Source organism: Gekko japonicus, unplaced genomic scaffold (genome assembly GCF_001447785.1).
Source record: "Gekko japonicus isolate JY-2015 unplaced genomic scaffold, Gekko_japonicus_V1.1 scaffold1818, whole genome shotgun sequence".
NCBI classification, from domain to species: Eukaryota; Metazoa; Chordata; class Lepidosauria; order Squamata; family Gekkonidae; genus Gekko; species Gekko japonicus.
Genome location: NW_015175414.1, coordinates 31,197 through 51,019, shown reverse-complemented (window position 1 = coordinate 51,019; position 19,823 = coordinate 31,197). Strand labels below are relative to the sequence as shown.

The window sequence follows — 19,823 nt, the reverse complement described above, 5'->3', positions numbered from 1 at the left end:
CCTTGATTTTAAAATCTTTTTTTTCCTTGCATGAAATAAGACTTAGCACTGATGATGCTATATTTCTCTGTCCACAGGATTCCTGGGATGGTCAACATATTCCTGTACTCTTTTCAGTATTCTGTGGTTTGTTAGTGGCAATATCCTATCATCTCAGCAGGCAAAGCAGTGATCCTTCTATGCTTTTGTGAGTACTGTCTACCTATTCATTTTTACATGGAAGTCTGTTATTAACATGATGAAGAAATTAGTGATTAGGAAAGTTAGTTCAGAGCTGCCTGTCAAATTGAGATTTCTTCCTGGAAAGCAGGGGTCATTTCGAGCCAGAGCGTGGCGGAGCAGCGTGCCACCGCCAGTTAGAAGCACAGGTGGCAGCAAGCCCCACTCCCAGCAGGAGTGCGAAGCAGCACGTGTAGCATTCCTCAATGGCTACCCTGTGAGCGCGAAGAACTTGCCAAGAACAGAGAACGGAGGGGGTGGAAGAAGCAGGTGCGCGCACCTTCGTTTCTCCCCCATGATTTCTCTCTAAGGTAGAAGGCGGTCGTTGGACAGCCATGTGCGCTTGTTTTTCATTCGTTCTGCTGTGTGCAAGCTGGAGACAGAATCAGGGCAGGTGCTGGCTGGTCAGTGATGGTGGACGATGGGGATGGGAAACTAAGGACAATGGAGATGGGGGCAAGCGGAGTGGAGCCAGGCCTCTTCCTTGTGCCCCGTATGAAGTGGGGTGAGGATGCTGGAGCAGCTGCACAAGTATGACGGCTCACACACACACCGCATCCTCCTGGCTGTCAACAGCAAAGTCGTGACCAAAGGCAGCAAGTTCTACGGACCCAGAGAAGAGAAAGGGGGACGGGGCCCCTCTCCCAGACGGTCTCTTCTCCCTACCTCATGTCCTCCTTGCCTGGGTCAAGCGTTAGGGAAGGCCTGAAGGGAGTGCCTCATCTTGCTCTTAGCCGTGTCTGCTGCCCCGCCTTTGGAGCAGGTATAGTGGGAGGTATGCAAGGGTACCTGGTCTTCTTCGCCTAGCCACGTGGGTTGTTGGTGTGAGTCCAGGGCGCTGAAAGAACACCTTTCCCAGCAGGACTAGTTCCTGTGCTGAAAGGTCCTAGCTCTTTATGTAGCTCCCTAGTGTGCTTGCTCAGAAGTCTCACTTGTGTTTGGGGTTTATTTCCTGGGAACCGTGCATAAAATTGCAAGCTGTTTTATTTCAAACGTGTGCTTCCCCTGCGTGTTTGTAGTTATCTTTGGCATAGCCTGCTTGCCATTCTTACACATTCTTACCTGCCTGCTTCCTACTTTGATGAACAAGACTATTAACCTAGAGAAGTAAACTTGCCGATGTTCTGGTGTTCTTTTATTAAGGAGTTGGGCAAGACTCAGCAATTACAATAATGTTTGGGTTGCAGTCCCACAAATAGTTACAGAGTTTATGCTAATGTAAGTAGACGTGGAACTGCAGGCTTGGTCCTGTACTAAACGTATAGGAATAGTCTGGTTGACATCTTGCTACTCAAAGTTCTTGGCACCTAGAATACAAATTGTGCAGTAGTGGCCCTGCTTCTTGTTATGTTATGTTAAATGGGAGTTGGTTTGCAGTTTTAGTCACAAGCCAATCCTAAACATACGTACTTGCAAAGGAAATGTTTTACATATTTATTTCCACCCCTGAAAGTGGAACATACATTAAAAACCCCCCATCTCTAGTGTTTTGAATTAATTATGCAAAGTATTAATAACTCATTATGTGAAATCTTTACAGGATTTCAATAATGTTTTATAAAACAGCAGCATCTGATAATTTTGTGGTTTTCATCCTCCGGAATATTCAACCACTTGAAAGGAAAAACAGATGAGTACACTCTACAGGCATTAAATTGAGCTTATGCTGTGGTCTATGTAAAATACGTTATTATTTGATTGATTGATTGATTGATTGATTGATTGATTGATTGATTGATTGATTGATTGATTGATTGATTGATTGATTGATTGATTGATTGATTGATTGATTGATTGATTGATTGATTGATTGATTGATTGATTGATTGATTGATTGATTGATTGATTGATTGATTGATTGATTGATTGATTGAACAAAGTTTGAGTTCAGTGGCAGCTTTAAGACCAACAAAGTTTTATTCCAGGTATAAGCTTATTTGTCATTTATGGTCCATTTGTCTCACTGAACTATGTATTATTTGTAGAGGTACTGCATTATTTGTATAGAAGCCCTAAAAATATCTGGGCAGCTTACCATGTGCTTTATTGGGGATGGGGGAGGAAGCCAAAGTAAAAGAACTTGCTGTTCAGAGATTAAAACTGTTGGGGAGTGTGCCACGTCATCCCCACCCCAGATATTACTGGCTGTTATGTTTTGGGATACTTTTTACAATATTCAAAGATTCTTCCGGGCTCTATAGTTTGTTGTAGCAATTTCTATCCTTGTGGTTAAGTGACCATAATTAAAACTCAAACAAAATATTGGGACTACTGAGAAAAAGCTGACCAGCTGTACTTCAGTTGATACAAAAATCTGCAGCCCAATTACTAGTGGGTGCAAGGCAGGAAATACATGTCACACCTGTGGCTCATTGGAAAAACTTCTGCTTGAGGTTCAATCCCTGACATCCCCAGTTAAAAGGACCAGGCAGTAGTAGGTGATGTGAAAGACCTCAACCTGAGACTCTAGAGAGCTGCTGCTAGTCTGAGTTCACAGTACTGACCTTGAGGGACCAAGGGTCTGATTCAGTATAAGGCAGCTTCATTTGTGTTCATTCTAGAATAACCTATCCTGCAGTCACTCCATCAGTTGCTGGGTCCATTCAAGGTACCGGTTGCCATGTACAAGGCCCTTCATGAGAGGCTGCATCTTCTACTATGTCACAGCAGCTTTGGTCTTCTGAAGAGCTCGCCAGCTCTGAGTTGGGAAATACCTGGAGATTTTTGGGGTGGAGCCTGAGTGGTGGCTGTTGCCTTCTGACACACTTCCTGTGATATCATGGGTATGGGATATGCAAATGAGTTATGCTAATGAGCTCCTGTACCTCTTTTTCTACGAAATGACCCCTGCTAGGAAGTATAATTTAAAACATGCCCATAATATACAGAATGGGGCCTTTAAGCAATCATGCCTATACAGCCTGCTACCATCTGCTTGCCCTGGCTGAGATTCCCATTTTCCCATCTTCCTATTAGGCCTGGTGGTAGGTGCTACAGGGCCAAACTAGAAGGGATGGTGTCATTTTAAGATGCTGCAAGAGTATGATCAGGCCGGCAGCACAGTGTTCTCCCCCCACCTCACACTTTTCAAGTGCCAAAATAGCTGGGGGGGGGCAGCTGTTTTGGCGTTTGGTAAGGGGGGGGAGAGCACCTCAGCCCACTGTGCAGCAGATTGGTTGCATCAGACTCTAAGACAGCAACAGCGTCTTTGTGCAGCAGACTTTAAAACAGCAACAGCGTCTTTGTGGCAGCCACAAGGATGCCATCAGTCTAGTTTGGCCCACAGTTGTGAACATTTCTATTCATGAGTCCAGGGAGAGGAGGAGACTGCAGATCATATGCCTTTCTTGAGGGCTCCTGGCAAGAATGTTACAGTGGAATTGATTTGAAGAACAATGTAGTGCACTATGGGAGGATATAGATAATCATTTATCAAGTATCATCCTACAGCATGTAATGATGAAAATTGTATCACACCAGGTAGCAATTTGGGAATTCAGAGGATTGGTTGAATTCCTGTTGCTGTGGGGATAGATACTATTGGCTATCCATTTCCATATGTGATTGTATGCCCACTGTGGCATTTCTTTGCAATAACACTTCTGTTTGAATGCTGGGAAAATGATTATCTCTACAACCCATTTTTATCACTGCGGAAAATTCTCTTCAGATCTAGCAGTCTCAGTGATAAGTATCTTGTATAATGTCATTGTGTGAATGTGATTGGACAGAATGTGCAGCATGGCATATTGAGTGCCCCTTCCTAAAGGGGAATGAAGAATAAATAACACAACTCTTTCTATGTATAGAATTTATTATCTTCTGTTTTTTATATCAGATCAGTGCACAGTCTTTATAGAGAAATCTTTTCTTTGTATTTTTAGCTCTTTAGTGCAATCAAAACTTTTTCCTACTTCAGAAGACAAAAATCCAGAAGATCCACTGTCTGAAGTTAAAGACCCATTACCTGAAAAACTTAGAAATTCAGTGGTAGGTTGGAAAATGTCTCAAATTAGCTATGTACATTGGCCAGTTTTCATGTACATGTGGTAAATATGCAGGAACTAAATATATTTTTGAGCTGAAATTTTCGGAGGAAGAACTTTGTTCTTTTCCATTCAAATGTTTTGAGGGCTTTGAAAATGCTATTCGTGGTAGTTAATTCTAATAACTATTTGAATTTCCAGAAACAGATCACCTCTGTACAGTCTAGTAGGCCACCATGTACCCAAACTCTAGAATTTTATGATCATGAAAATTTAACATTAGAACAGGAAAACATTTAACCATAATGCTTATTACCGGATCATTTCCCACTCTTCTGGAAATAATTTTCTGAAAACCTTAGCTTGTGTGCAATGATGACCAGTGCTTATAGACCACGAGAGAGAGAGTGTTAAACATTTTGTTGCACCATCTTCATTAGCTTATTGCATTAAATATTTGTCTTTTTTTCTCAGAGTGAGCGTTTGCAGTCTGATCTTGTTGTGTGCGTCGTTATTGGTGTACTTTATTTTGCAATCCACGTCAGCACGGTATTCACAGTACTGCAGGTAATATTTGTTGTTGTTTCAGATTTTCTAAAATACCTGTACCAAGTTTTTTTGTATGTGTTGCTGGGCCAATATTACTGTTTTGATAGTTGTATAATGGCAGTGTCACTGCCATATGGGATTTCTCAGCTGCACAGGATAATTGGTTTCTTAAACCTCTCTTTACTTAGTAATCTGGCCAACCCCCATAAATGTCTTTAGGAACAACAAGTGGGGACCCACAACAAAATGTTGCGTCATGTGTTCTTGTTTATAAAAATAAAATGCAATTTAATAAATGCAATTACACCTTAAAACAAAGGACAACACTTGACAGAACTCTACCCCCCTCTGATAATCTATCCTTCTGTTTCCCCCCTTTCTCCCATTCCCTTTATCGGGCAACCTAACCCAATTTCACGCTTTTCTATCATTCGCCTTAGCTGTCAGACTACCCCCCATCTCACCCTCCCCCACCTCTTCTCCATCAGTCTATGCAGCCCTTGCTGCTATCCCCACCTACCACCCACCCCTGGCACTTCACTCACACCACTTTTACAACTCCCCCCCAGCATTGCACTCACTCTCCACCATTGCTGGTCTCTCTACCTTCCCCCCACTCTTGGCACTCCCCCCCTCACCATGGCATTCACTCACCCCCACCCTTGCTCTCTTCCCAACTGCTCCCACCCTTGGTACTACATTACACACACACACACTTCTCATTGACCCCCGGCACACACACCCTTGCTGCTCTCCCCACATGCCTTCCAGCAGGCCGTCCTTACTCTGCTGGCTTGGGGGGGGGGGGAAAGGAAGTCACAGGAGGGGATGCTCGTGGGGGTTCCTTTCCCCATCACTGCTAATTTCCCACATGGCTCAGTGGGGGGAGAGACTTGTGGGGGGGGAGACTTGCACGGAGGAATCCTATATCCCCCCCAAGCCCAAAGCCGGGTGCAGCCAGTCTCCTACTTTTGCTGCCAGGCGAGGGGTGGCTGCTCGCATTCTCTGCCGCTGCTGCAGAGCCTGGTGTGGGTGCCGACATCTTCCACTTCTAACAGCCAAGTGCAGTGTGGGAGCGCAGGCAAGGAGGGAGCTGTGAGCAGGATAGGCCTGCCAGGTAGGTACAGGTGGTGGTGGTGGTGGAAGAGGCTGGCAGGTGGGCGCAGAGAAGTTAAGTGTGGGGAGCTGGGGGGGGTCCTAAGGAGATTTCTTCTGGCTGGGTGCAGCTGCGGCTCAACTTCCCTTCCTCCCTCCTTCCTGGCTGGCCTGGGCACCACTCTGCTAGATTCCTCCTGGCTCATCCTCATGCTCAGCCAGCCCTACAACCTCTGGTGTTTTCCTAAGGTGGCGGAGGAGGAAGTAGAGGCCAGGAACCAGAGGAGGCCATGGCTAAGACAGGCAGAGAGCGAGAGATGGTTATAAGCATGGCAGCTTCTCTCGCAGTTCCAGTGGCTGTTCCCACACCTCAGCAAGTTCATTCTCTGTACATGTGCAGACCAAGCAGTTTTACTTTTGAGGGGATTTAAGCATCCCCTGTATAGTTTTTGAAAGATGTAAAATTTTTCTGCACATCCAGAGAGTACCTCAAGTGTGCAGAAAAGCCTCTTTACCCTCTGTGTGCTCCTGATCTCCAGAAATAAGTATCCGCACACAGGAGCACAGTTGGGAACTAGATATATAGATATAGAAGTAAGAGAGAAAGATTAAGCTAGCCAGAAAGCCAAAAATATTTAATTTCTCCATGTTCATCCTTGTTCTGTCCTGAGGAAGTTTTCTGTAGATAAGCCATAGTTGGCATAATTTATAGTGTCACTTCAAACAGAAAAATCTCATTACAAGGAAAGTTAGGATGTTAACCAGTCAGCGTGCTAGAACTTTGCTGTCTGGTCTCATTTCTTCCACACTCTCTTTAAAGAAAAGTGTTGTAAAGAGGATTTCAGCAGTCAAATATTAACACAGTATACTCTCTGAAAGCCAAATTAGGGGGGTAGTGCTACATGTCCTTCTGATGCATCATGGGGTTAAGAGATGCAGTGGATCTGGCATCTTATTTTGTTAACTGTATATAGTTCTCCATAGTTTTGCATGTAAATAAGACAGTTCTGAGGAAAAGGCATTTTTAGATCATGTATTCATGTATGACCACCTAAGGCACTATCTCAGGAGACAAATTTCTTCCTTTGTGAGAAAGGAGGTGCCTCTGAAGAAGCCACCTGCCACATGTGGCATTTATATACACTTACACTAAACATAGTTAAAATATTTCTTTAAAACCTGCTACCCAGTTAATCAGGGACAGCTTTGATCAAAATAGTCTTTGTTACTTTGGAATCTAAGATAGGTACAGTGATACTGTGGTATCAATATTTTCAAATTAATCATCTTTCCTTTCATATTAAACTTCCTTTATTAATTTAAAAAACACCCTTTGAAACAAAACACAGATGCAAATAGAAAAGGTTTTTTTCTAAAAAGATATAATTTTAGACAATCTGCAAGAGGAGAAACTGTTAACATCAGAAATATTGGCAAAAGGAGTATAAAACAGAACTTACCAAGGATAACAGGACTAAAATTTGGAACAACTATGAAAACAATACTTCTATATTATCTCTTAGATGGCAAACATTTACAAGCATGGCATAATGGTATATACATTACAACTATCATTATATTATATACTTACCAAGGATAACAGGACTAAAATTTGGAACAACTATGAAAACAATACTTCTATATTATCTCTTAGATGGCAAACATTTACAAGCATGGCATAATGGTATATACATTACAACTATCTTATATTTCACATAATTCTCAACCATATTGCTGGGAAAATGTACAGAAATTGGAAATTATCTACACTGCTGGATGGAATGCCCTAAAATTACAACATTTTGGGAAAACGTATTCGCTCAGGTGAAAAGAATCACAGGACAAACAGTAGTTAGAAATCCAGAATCTCTTCTCCTGAACCTACGTAACGAAACAAATCTGTCTAGTACACAAAAAAAGAGAATTGCAATATTATTATTTGCAGCTAAAACAGCTATAACAACAAAATGGAAATTGGAACATGGTCCTACTTTAAGTTGATGGCATATGAAGTTATGGAATATATATATAATGGAAAAGTTAACAGATATACTGAAACCAATAGATAAGGATACTGATTATAGTGAGTTTACCATCATATGGTTACCAATTTTATCATATCTTGCTGACCAAAAGTAAACACCAGATGTAATAGATACACTTCATTTATGGTAATTGCTTCATGTGTGTATATAACCCTGTGAAACACTATATGTTTTTTCACCATCTAAACCTAATGTATTTCAGTTTTTTATATTGTTATTTGGTTATATTGTTGTATAATTTTGGAAAAAATTAATAAAATGTTTTTTTTAAAATAGTCTTTGTTGATGATTCAACTAGATATAGCAGCCCTGTCTGGAACATATCCCAAGAGAAAAAAATAGTTGGTTTAGATGTACGTTTACATTCAGCATTGCCATTTTGTACATAGAACTGAGAAAAGCAGTTCTGAAGGGGAATCACTACTTGTTGGTGCTGTGACTGAAGTTTTCCCCTGCATCTTTTGTAGCCCATCTTGAGATACGTTCTGTATGCATTGGTTGGCTCAGTAGGCTTTATAACGCATTATGTGCTGCCTCAACTCCGGAAACAGCTCCCTTGGCACTGTTTTTCTCACCCATTACTGAAAACTAAGGAATACTATCAATTTGAAGTCCGCAGTAAGTAGTACTAATCTTTTAAAAACTTTATGGCAATTTTCCATACATTTTATCCTTTTTGAATATTGCTCTTTATAATCACTAAAGTTAAATAAAGATGAAGTTACATTTACCCATTTCCTTCTATAAAAGCCTCCTTACTTACAGAAAATCTGGAACTTTTTACTGATGGAAAGCTGGCTTTTTATTACAGTGACTGCTGTGTTGGAGGATATCTATTTATGGGGTAGAGATAGCTGAGCTTTTATTTACTTTTGTTTGTTTCTTCTGGGTGATACCCAATCCAGACTCCTGATCAGCTTGATTCCATATTGTATTCTGTGAATTTCTTTTAGATCCTGCACATGTAATGTGGTTTGAGAAACTTCATATATGGCTTCTTTTTGTGGAGAAGAATATTATCTACCCTTTAATAGTTCTCAATGAACTGAGCAGCAGTGCAAAGGCTATTGCTAGTCCAAAAAGGCTGGATGCGGAGTAAGTAGGAACAAACGTGATCCTTGTATTATTTTGACTATATTACATTGTATCCTGTGTGTTTTGGCATATTTAAAAGAAAGCCTTGTGTTCTGTCTCTCTGTCACTCCTGCCTCTCTCCTTCCATGCCCCAGTTTATAGCTCTTTTGATTTTAAGCACTTTGACCTTCAAAGGCTTTTCTGTCTGAGCCTCATCTTGCTTAAGTTCCCCATCTCCTCCTTCCTTTTTCCTCAAGCCTCCTACTTCCTTCAGTTTGAATGTTAGGATAAAGTCCTTTGTGCTGACATACAGTCTTCTGTGTGCAAGGATCTTCAGTATGTATGGAGGTGCCAACTGCAAGTCTCCGCTAGCAGTCTGAAGTAGCACTGCCAAGATACTGGTTTACCACTTCCTCTGTTTTTAGTCAGGGCTAGTCCTTTCCCTTCCCTCATACTGGACACATTCTCATAGCTTGTTCCCTGTGCTGTTGGAATGTCCATGAAAGACACTCTGTGCCATCATGCCATCTCAGCCAATCTACGTTTGAAGCTTTACCACTACAAACAAAACTGCATACAGATAATTAAATATTTCACCTTTTAAGTAATAAGTTCTGTTCAGTTGTGAAGCTATAAACATTTCCTGGAAAATCAATTTAATGTGAGATAACAACATCCTGGAGTGTACACAGGAAGCTGCTTTCTACTGAGTCATAGCATTGGTTGATCAAAGTCAGTGTTATCTACTTAGACTGGCGGTGGATTTCTAGGGTCTTAGGTTGAGGTCTTTCCCATCACCTGAGCTCAGATTGTTTTAACTGGAGATGATGGAGACTGTACCTGGGATCTTCTGCATGCAAAGCAAATGTTCTAATACTAAGTCACGGCCCCACCCCTGAATGGCTAGCAGTGTATCCTTTCAACTCAGATGCTGTTTGTGGAAGTGATTCTTGAATGGTGATCCAAAGCTGTAAATAGCTTATGGAATTTTGCAGACAGTTCACCCTGTAGCCTGCAGTGGATGTGAGGAATAGTATCTTTAAAGAAGCAAAAAGGAAATAAAGTTTCTGGTTGAAGAGATGAAATTGATAGGAAAAACAAACACGATCACATTTCAGGTTTGTATTTTGGAACTGTCTCTTCTGGCATTCCTTTTTATTTTATTTTACAACATTTATACCCTGCCTTTCTGCCCTCATTAGGGCCACCAAGGCAGCTAGTCTTGTAGATTGTTTTAGTATAACCATTAGATATAAGTCAAATGTTATGTGCTTACTGAATAACATGGCCTTTCATAGAATGCCTAGTGTGTTACATTTGTGCAGTGAAGCTCTTGACTGATGACTGAGCTACAATGATGACATGGAATATTCATGAACAGTTGCTTTGGAAGTTAAGTTTATGAGAATGTGTGCTGTGGAACTTCTGTGATGGAAGGGAAAGTTAAGATTAAAACAGCATTCAAATCCTAGATACAGGGCAGAGTAGAAAGATTGTGGGAGGTAGGAGCAGAAAGCCTAGAGAGAATGTGGTTGAAGAAAGGATATAGAGTAAACAATGGACTAAGAAACAAGAACCGAAGTCTGTGGAATGTGAAGAGAAAGAAACTCAGGGAAGAATGTAAAGGAGACTTTGAACTGAGGCATGGAGAGGCTAGTATAAAAGGAGGTGGGATCTGATTTGGGTTAGCCAGTTCTATGGCTGCAGAATTCTACTATTTTTGTATTGATATAGTCTGTTAAAGCAAATAACAGCAAGAGGCAACATACAATAAATACAGTATTAATCTTCAAGAAGGTACAAAAGGTGGAAAAAAACAGTGAACAGAAGAAAGGTCTGGTGAATCATCCAGCAGATGCTTGCACACCTGACCCATGTTTTTTGCATTTCAGGCTTGGTGCTTTAATCATTACCATAGCTGGTATGAAGCTGTTGCGCTCTTCTTTCAGCAACCCAACCTACCAGTATGTGACTGTCCTTTTCACAGTACTTTTCTTCACATTTGACTACAAGCATTTCTCGGAGACTATGCTACTAGATTTGTTCTTCATGTCCATACTCTTCAGTAAGGTAACATCAGATGAAAAGCCTCCACTCTGCCATGGAAGCTTGCTGGGTGACCTTGGGCCAGTCTTACATTCTCAGCCCAACCTACCGCACAGGGTTGTTGGGAGGAAAAAGTGAAGGAATGATGTAAACCATTTGGGGTCTTCATTAGGTATAAAGACAAGGTATAAGTGAATGAAAGAAATACGCTTTTGAATTTTAAATGTATTTAACAACTACAAACAATATAAAGAGATAAAAACCAGGAAGAATCTATTACTGATATTGCTGACTGGCAGTTAGAGATGAAGCTAAGTCAGACACATGGAAAATTGTTACATTTTCCCTCAACAGAGAATAAAAAGGGGGAGGAAAGGAGAGGGTACTGAAACATTAGATACCAAGGTGGATTTCATCCATATGCATTTGTCAAGGCTTTCTAACCCTACTCTTTTTCTCCTTATATTATTTGTAGTTGTTAATTATTTTTAAGATTTAAAAGTATATTTTATGTATTTATTTGATTCCTTCATAAGAGAACTAGAATTATCATGTTGTGCACAACCTGACATGTTTTACGTGGTTCAGCTAAGGCATAATGGATTCAGATGCAGGGATGGGCATGAACCCAAAAAGGGTGGTTCGGGGCAGGCCACAAACCAAACCTTGAACCAACCCAAACAGGCCTGAACCAAACCGGTCTCGTAAGCTTGGTTCCCCTTTTCTCCCAGCTGGCATGAGCCACAGCCAGGAGAAAGGGGACGGGGACCACCCTAAAAGGGACTTCCACCTCTCCCCCGGCTGCAGCTTGCTGGGGTCAGGAGAAAGGGGGGGGGGAGATTGCCTGGGAAGGGTTAAATGGCTGCCGGCCATTTAAACCTAACAGCTGGCAGCCATTTAATCATTCATTTTTGCTCCCCACTTTTTCGAGGGGGGAACAAAATTGAAAGGTTAAATGGATCATAGCCTTTTAACAGACCAGCTGAGCTGTTAGGTTTAAATGACTGTGACCCATTTCACTCTTCAGTGAAAGGGGGGGAACAAAACCAAAAGGGTAAATGGCTTTGGGGGAGGGAAACAAAACCAGAAAGGTAAATGGTTCAGAGCTATTTAAACTAACAGTTCCACAGTGGACTGGCTGAGCTGTTAGGTTTAAATGCCTGCGATCCATGTAACCCTTTGGTTTTGCTTCCCCCCTTTTGAATGGGCGGAAGCAAAACTGAAGGATTAAATGACTCACAGCATTTAGACCTAACAGCTGACCAGCAGACCCGTTGAGCTGTTAGGTTTAAATAGCTACAAGCCATTTAACCCTTTGATTTTGCTTCCCCCCTTCAAAGGAGGGGAGCCGAACTGAGGGGAGCCATTTAAACTTAAAAGCTGACTGGTGGACCCTGTGCTGTTCCGCTGTTAGATTTAAATGGCTGGCCCTGAACAGCTGAACCAAACTAGCCAAAAGTCAGGTAAATATTCAAGGAAGGCACCTTCCCCAAACATTGTTTCCAGAGCTCCCAACCGGCCCAAGTTCGTGCAAAATTTTGGCTTGGAGCCAGTTCTTTGTGCCCATACCTATTCAGATGTTCACAGATTAAAGGAAATAAAAACACACAACTCTGCTTTATAATCTGTAGTTTGCTGTTAGCTGCCTCCAAGTCTTAACAAATGAGGTGGGATATAAATAGTTTAAATAAGGTTTTCTTTTGAGCCTGCATGAGCTGGTCAAGAAATGCGGTGGGGTGCTAAAACTATCACTATGAAATTGAAGGGGGGGTGTATCAAGAGTATATGGTCAATTACTTTGCTTCTGTTTACACATGACAAGTATGTGTTCTTTCTGTGTTCTTTTAGCTTTGGGAGCTTTTTTACAAGTTGAGATTTGTGTACACTTACATTGCTCCTTGGCAAATCACATGGGGGTCTGCTTTCCATGCTTTTGCCCAGCCCTTTGCTGTGCCACGTATCCTTTCAAAGCTCCAGCATATTCTGTATCTTGTGATTTAGAATGAATTCTGAAGTCTAAACCAAAATAGGTGAAGTGCATAGCAAGTGAAAGTTAAAATGTATTGACTTTGTTGGTTTGGTGTTCTTACAAAAGAGACCTAGCAGACATGAATATCTCTGCTGCAGAGGGAATGGTTTTGTTGGGTAGGTGGCTGAGAGAAGGAGTCAAAACAATTACCTCAGTTTTCATGCCTAATATAGCATTGATGTGCTTCCAGAACAAGAGCAATACTGAGTTACTCCAGTTTTGTGTCTATGGTAATTAAAAAAACTTGGATCATGGTGCTTATGGAACTTTCTAAACAATATGTTCAGTTTTTTAGTTCTTGTGGTGTTGATGCCCCTGTTTGCATTCTGCCCTGTTGAAATAGAACCAGGTGACAATCAAACATCCTTAACTCTGTTATCCTACAGATTCCGCAATGCTGTTTGTCCAAGCAGTTGTGTCTGCTTTTTTCTCAACTCCTCTAAACCCCTTTTTGGGTAGTGCAATATTCATCACTTCTTATGTCAGACCTGTTAAATTCTGGGAGAGAGACTACAAGTAGGTGCCATTTCAGCCCTAAAAAGCTTGTGTAGTGTTGACATTTCAAGTTCAAATTTCCAAAGTGTGATGTTTGAAGATGCATTTACTAGAATGGTTGCTTTCAAGAACCTTGTCTTTGCATTTCTTTGATGGTAGTCTTGTTGATGCTACAATACATATGATAAAAAGGTAAAGGTTTCCCTTGCTCGAAAGCCAGTCAATTCCAACTCTAGGAGGTGGTGCTAGTCTCTGTTTCCAAGTGGAAGAGCCAGTGCTGTCCAAAGACGTCTCCATGGTCATGTGGCCGACATGATTAAACGCCGAGGCACACGGAACGCTGTTAAGTTCCCATCGAAGTGGTACCTATTTATCTACTTGCAATTTCTTGCTTTCGAACTGCTAGGTTGGCAGGAGCTGGGACCAGAGACGGGAGCTCACTCCTTCACGCAGCACTAGGGTCTCGAACTGCCGAACTACAGAGCTTCCAGTCTGCAGCTCAGTGTCTTAACCTCTGAGCCACTGTGGCCCCCTATACATATGATACTACATCATAAATATTTGCATTTGAAAAACATTTAAAACAGCAGTCTCCAAAACACTGTACAACAAATAACCTTTCTGTAATGGATTGGACTATAAGGAAGGCCGAGCGCCGAAGAATAGATTCTTTTGAACTATGGTGCTGGAGAAGACTCTTGAGAGTCCCCTGGACTACAAGGAGATCAAATCAGTCAGTCCTAAAAGAAATAAACCCTGACTGTTCCCTGGAAGGCCAGATAATGAAACTGAAGCTCAAACACTTTGGCCACCAAATGAGAAGGGAGCACTCACTGGAGAAGACCCTGATGCTGGGAAAGACTGAAGGTCAAAGAAGAAGTGGATTGCAAAGGATGAGATGGTCAGACAGTGTTGTCGAGGCAACGAACATGAAATTAAGCAAACTCCGGAGCACGACGGAAGACAGGAGGGCCTGGCATGATGTGGTCCATGGGGTCGCGAAGAGTCGGACTCAACTGTGCGACTGAACAACAAAATGGATTGAAGGCGAGGAGGGGTTCCATATTATTTAGGAGGCACTTTAAATGCTATCTAAGCTTTATTTGGCTTCTGCACAATTGGGCGTGTGTTAAATGCTTTCAAGTTGCTTCTGACATGGTGAATTAATGTCCTCCAAAACACTGTATTGTTAACAGCCTTGCTCAGATCTTGCAAACTGAGGGCCGTGACTTCTTTGACTCAATCCATCTCATGTTGGCTCTTCCTCTTTTTTTTTTTTTTGGCTGCCTTAACGTTTCCTAGCATTATTGTCTTCTCCAGTCACTCTTATCCTCTCATAATGTGACCAAAGTACGATAGCCTCAGTTTAGTCATTTTAACTTCCAGGGAGAGTTCAGGCTTGATTTGATCTACAACCCACTTATTTGTCTTTTTGATGGTCCACAGTATCTGCAAAACTCTCCTCCAATACCACATTTCAAGGAATCAACTTTCTTCCTGCAAACTTTCTTCATGGTCCAGTTTTCATACCCATACATAGTAATGGTGATCTTGATCTGGGTTGTGAGTGACACATCCTTACACAAGAATCTTTTCTAGCTCCTTCTTGGCTGCCCTTCCCAGTCTCAGTCTCCTGATTTCTTGATTGCAGTCTCCCTTCTGGTTGATGATGGAGCTAAAGAATAGAAAATCTTTATCAATTTCTTCTCCACCAGCCTTAAAGCTGTGTAATTCCCCAGTAGTCATTACTTTTCTGAGTGTTCAGATGTAATCCTGCTTTGGCACTTTTGGCTTTAACCTTCATATGTAGTTGTTTCAAGTCTTCACTGTTTTCTGCCAGTAATGCGGCATCATCTGCATATCTCAAATTATTAATGTTCCTTCCAGCAGTTTTGACTCCACCTTTATCTAAATCATAACCAGCTTTCCTTATGATATGTTCTGTATACAGATTGAAGAGATAGGGAGACAAAATACATTCTCTCCTGACCCCTTTGCCTATTGGAAATCATTCTGTTTCTCCATATGCTGCCCTAACAGTAGCCTCTTGTCTGGAGCACAGGTTGTGCGTCAGCCTTGAGGAAAGGCTGAGAGACATAGGAATGTTAAGTCTGGAGAAGAGGAGGTTGTCACTTAGAGGAGGGCAGGGAGCTGTTCCTATTGGTAGAAGAGGATAGGGCTTGTAATAATGGGTTTAAAAGATACTGGCTGGATATTGGGCAAAAATTTAGCATAAGAGTAAGCAGTGGATTCAGCTGTCTAGGGAGTTGTTGAGCTCCCCACCCCCCACTGGCAGTCTTCATGCAGTGGCTGGACAAACATTTGTCAGGAATGCTTTAGGCTGATCTTGCATTGAACAGGGGATTGGACTATATGGCCTGTATGGCCCCTTTCAGCTCTACGATTCTGTGATTCTAAAGCAGTCATATGTTGTGGAACAACCATTTCTTTTATAACCAATCATCGCTTTTCATGATCCACACAGTCAAAAGCTTTGCTATAATCTATAAAACCCATGCTGATTTTATTCTGAAATTCTCTCATATGCTCCAGTAACCAATATACATTTGCAATATAATCTCAGGTGCTTCCTCCTTTTCTGAATCCAGCTTGAACATCTAGCATTTCTTGTCCCATATATGGCAACAATCTTTGTTGTAACATTTTGAGCATCGCTTTACTTGCATGAGAAATTAATGTGATGATCCAATGGTTGTTGCAGTCTTTGATGTCCCCCTTTTTAAAATTGGAATGTAGATTGTTTCCAGCCTGTGGAGTTTCCATACTTGTTGACACATTCTTGTTAAGATTTTGATGGACGCTGGTTCTGTGGCTTGGAATGGCTCTATTGATATCCCACTTACTCCTGGGGATTTGTTTCTCCCAATTGCTGTCAGTGCAGGTTTCACTTCACTTTCCAAATGTTTTTTTTCCAAATGTTGTCCTTTGAAGGAATCTGCCTTCTTTTCATTTCTGTATAGTTCTTCTGTCTTCTTTTCATTTCTGTATGGTTCTTCAGTTTATTGTTCCCATCTTTTCTGTATTTTGTCCTGCTCAGTTAATGTATTTCCATTACGATTGCTCAGCATGCCTAATTGTACTACAAATTTCCATTTGATTTCTTGGATCTGGTGGAATAGCTCTCTTGTTCTTCCTTTTTTGTTCATTCTCTTCTATGTCTTTACACTGGTTGTTATAATAGTTCTCTCTGTCTCTGTGGGCCAGTTGCTGGAATGCTGGATTTAGGCTTCTGATTCTATTTCTGTCACATTTTACTTTTGCTTCTCGTCTATCTTCAGCAATTTTAAGAGTTTCATCAAGGCTTTTCATTTCTTTTGGCTACAGAAATAGTCTTAGCACATTCTTCCTGGATGATATCTGTGGTTTCAAACCATAGTTCTTCTGGTTCACATTCACTTGAACTTAGTAATGCCAATTTGTTTTTTACATGATATGTGAAAGTTTTAATCAAACATTTCTAAACTTGTGGGTCCCTTAGAAGCATTCACCAGAACTTTTTTTTTCAAGGTTGAAATTTACATTTAAGATGAAAACATTCAAATTGCTGCTAGTGCAACTGTCTGGACTCTTTTGGAGGTGAACTGCAAGTCAGAAATAACTGACATGGCTTTCTGATGCTTGAAAGAGCATTCTGCCCAATCTCATAAAAATTATTTTATTTGCAAAACCAATCAAAAGCTATGTTTAAAGTTTGCATTGCTACTGTAATTTCAGATAGCAAATGTATGACTTTTTCTACTAGTCTGGTGGGGGCTGCGGTGGCTCAGAAGTTAAGATGCTGAGCTGCAGACTGGAAGGTCTGTAGTTTGGCAATTCAAGACCATAGTGCTGCGTGATGGAGCGAGCTCCCGTCTCTGGCCACAGCTTCTGCCAACCTAGCAGTTTGAAAGCTAGAAACTGCAAGTAGATAAATAGGTACCACTTCAGTGGGATGGTAACAGTGTTCTGTGCACTTTGGCATTTAGTCATGCCGGCCACATGCTCACAGAAACATCTTCAGACAGCGCTGGCTCTTCGACTTGGAAACGGAGATGAGCACCGCCCCCTAGAGTCAAATTCGACTAGCTTTCGAGCAAGGGAAACCTTTACCTTTACTTACTAGTCTGGTAAATTCAGAATCATGAGATTTGAAGGAATAAAAAAACTGTTATCCACTTTGATTCTACCCTGCCTTTTGGCCAGTATTTCAGGTTCTGTATAACTATTGTCACTCTAAAAATTGATTTTCATGGCAGTGTGAGCTGTAGTTTCCAAGTGCTGTGGTGGTGATATCACTTTGCTTTATTTCTGTACCTGGGGCAAAACCACAAGATGCTCTTGCTTACCATGGAAGCAATTTCTCTTCTAGCACACTGTATTGAAACTTGAAATGCAGTCACCAGTTGGGGAATGCCCTGGGCTTCTCGTGGGCTTTCTCACTCCCATCTGGAGGGAAGACATGGTGGCAGAGAGTAGGCATGTGTCAAGTTGAATGGAAAGGAAATGAACACATGGAGCAGGGAGTGCTATTTTATTCCAAGGGTATTATAACCCCATTGTTTGCATAAACAGAACTTAACATTTCACCATTTTCTTTAGCACAAAAAGAGTGGACCACTCAAACACAAGACTGGCGTCTCAACTTGATAGAAATCCAGGTAATCGTTTATTAAAAAGCATAGACATAATTGTGTGTGATATTATGTGCATATAATAGTACATGGCCTGACCTTTATTTCTTTCAGGGAAAGTAGATTTAATTTGCAATCAATTACATAGACGTTAATTAAGTGATTGTATAAATCAATGTCCCTTGTATTAGCTGCTTAACAAATTTTATATATGTTAATAGTAACACTGATATGAGCACTCAGAATTCAGCCCTTAGTAGTAGGTTTCACTACCTGGCAGTCTTCTCGGCCATTTTGTGTAGATGGTAAACAGCACGAACAACATGCTTTTGAGGTAGAGCTGTGGCTCAGTGATGGAGCATTTGCTTTTCATGTGTGAGGTCTTGGATTTAGCCCCAAGCATCTGCCATTAAAAGAATCACATAGTAGGTGATGTTAAAGACCTGTGATGATAGAATGCTGCTACCTATCAGAGCAGACAGTACTGACCTTGATAGACCCATGGTTTTGATTCTTCCTGTGATGACAGATCCTTGCAGGGCACCATTTTCCCAGATAACGGTAATTTTCTAGAAGATTAAAAGCATAAAACCTGACAATGAACATCTGGTCATTCAACTTTAATTAGAATAGTGAAAGATATGTTCTTTTCATGTGTGAGGTCTTGGATTTAGCTCCAAGCATCTTGCCATTAAAAGAATCACATAGTAGGTGATGTTAAAGACCTGTGATGATAGAACGCTGCTACCTATCAGAGCAGACAGCACTGACCTTGATAGACCCATGGTTTTGACTCTTCCTGTGACGACAGATCCTTGCAGGGCACCATTTTCCCAGGTAATGGTAATTTTCTAGAAGATTAAAAGCATAAAACCTGACAATGAACATCTGGTCATTCAACTTTAATTAGAATAGTTGCTTTCTGCTATCAATAAAGAACATATCTTTCAACACTTTTTAATGTCAGGAAACTGTAAATGAATTGAAAGCTTAACTTTGGGCTTACTGAGGTCTGGAATTTTTCCCCTGCAGGTTCAGATGACAATAACTTGAACTCAATCTTCTATGAACACTTAACTCGGTCTCTCCAGCATAGCCTGTGCGGAGACCTGCTGTTAGGGCGATGGGGGAACTACAGTACTGGAGATTGCTTTATTCTTGCATCTGACTACCTCAATGCATTAGTACACCTTATAGAGATAGGCAATGGGCTGGTCACCTTTCAGCTGAGGGGACTTGAATTTAGAGGTGAGAATTTTTTACTTGGATGGACTTTCCCTTAATACATTTGAATCTGTCTCCTCCTGTTTCTGAAGTTTTCATTTGCAAGCAGGTTAGTTTAAGCTTGGTCCTTTAATTTGAGATACAGTTTATTGAGTGGTACTGTCCATTTTTTGTTCAAAAGCTTCCTCTTTCAAGCTTAGTGTGGCAATATGTGTTAGACAGCTTACATTTAAAACACTTGGAAAGATCCACTGTGTTTTTGTGAAGATTGTGTTTGACGATTTCTAACAACTTTCTACTTGGCGATTGCATCATAACCAAAAACCTGAGCTAGGAAAGCTAAGATTCTGCCGTTCAAAGCCCAGATCAGTCTCAAGCAAGCCACTGGTTCTCAGGCAGGGAGTGGGGAGGAGGCTATACTATTTACAAG

The 19,823-nt window shown here is 41.2% G+C and overlaps 1 protein-coding gene across 1 annotated transcript in view; it reads left to right on the top strand.

Annotated features, from left to right (window-relative positions):
- The window catches only part of PCNX1 (pecanex homolog 1 (Drosophila)), a 116,296-nt gene that overhangs the window by 82,006 nt on the left and 14,467 nt on the right, over positions 1-19,823 (top strand). Inside the window, exons 19-28 of the mRNA XM_015425764.1 lie at positions 78-187; positions 4,104-4,209; positions 4,680-4,772; positions 8,362-8,512; positions 8,848-8,989; positions 10,861-11,038; positions 12,863-12,971; positions 13,430-13,559; positions 18,138-18,196; positions 19,202-19,417. Coding sequence (XP_015281250.1) covers positions 78-187; positions 4,104-4,209; positions 4,680-4,772; positions 8,362-8,512; positions 8,848-8,989; positions 10,861-11,038; positions 12,863-12,971; positions 13,430-13,559; positions 18,138-18,196; positions 19,202-19,417 — 1,294 coding nt within the window. The remainder of the gene's footprint in view (positions 1-77; positions 188-4,103; positions 4,210-4,679; positions 4,773-8,361; positions 8,513-8,847; positions 8,990-10,860; positions 11,039-12,862; positions 12,972-13,429; positions 13,560-18,137; positions 18,197-19,201; positions 19,418-19,823) is intronic.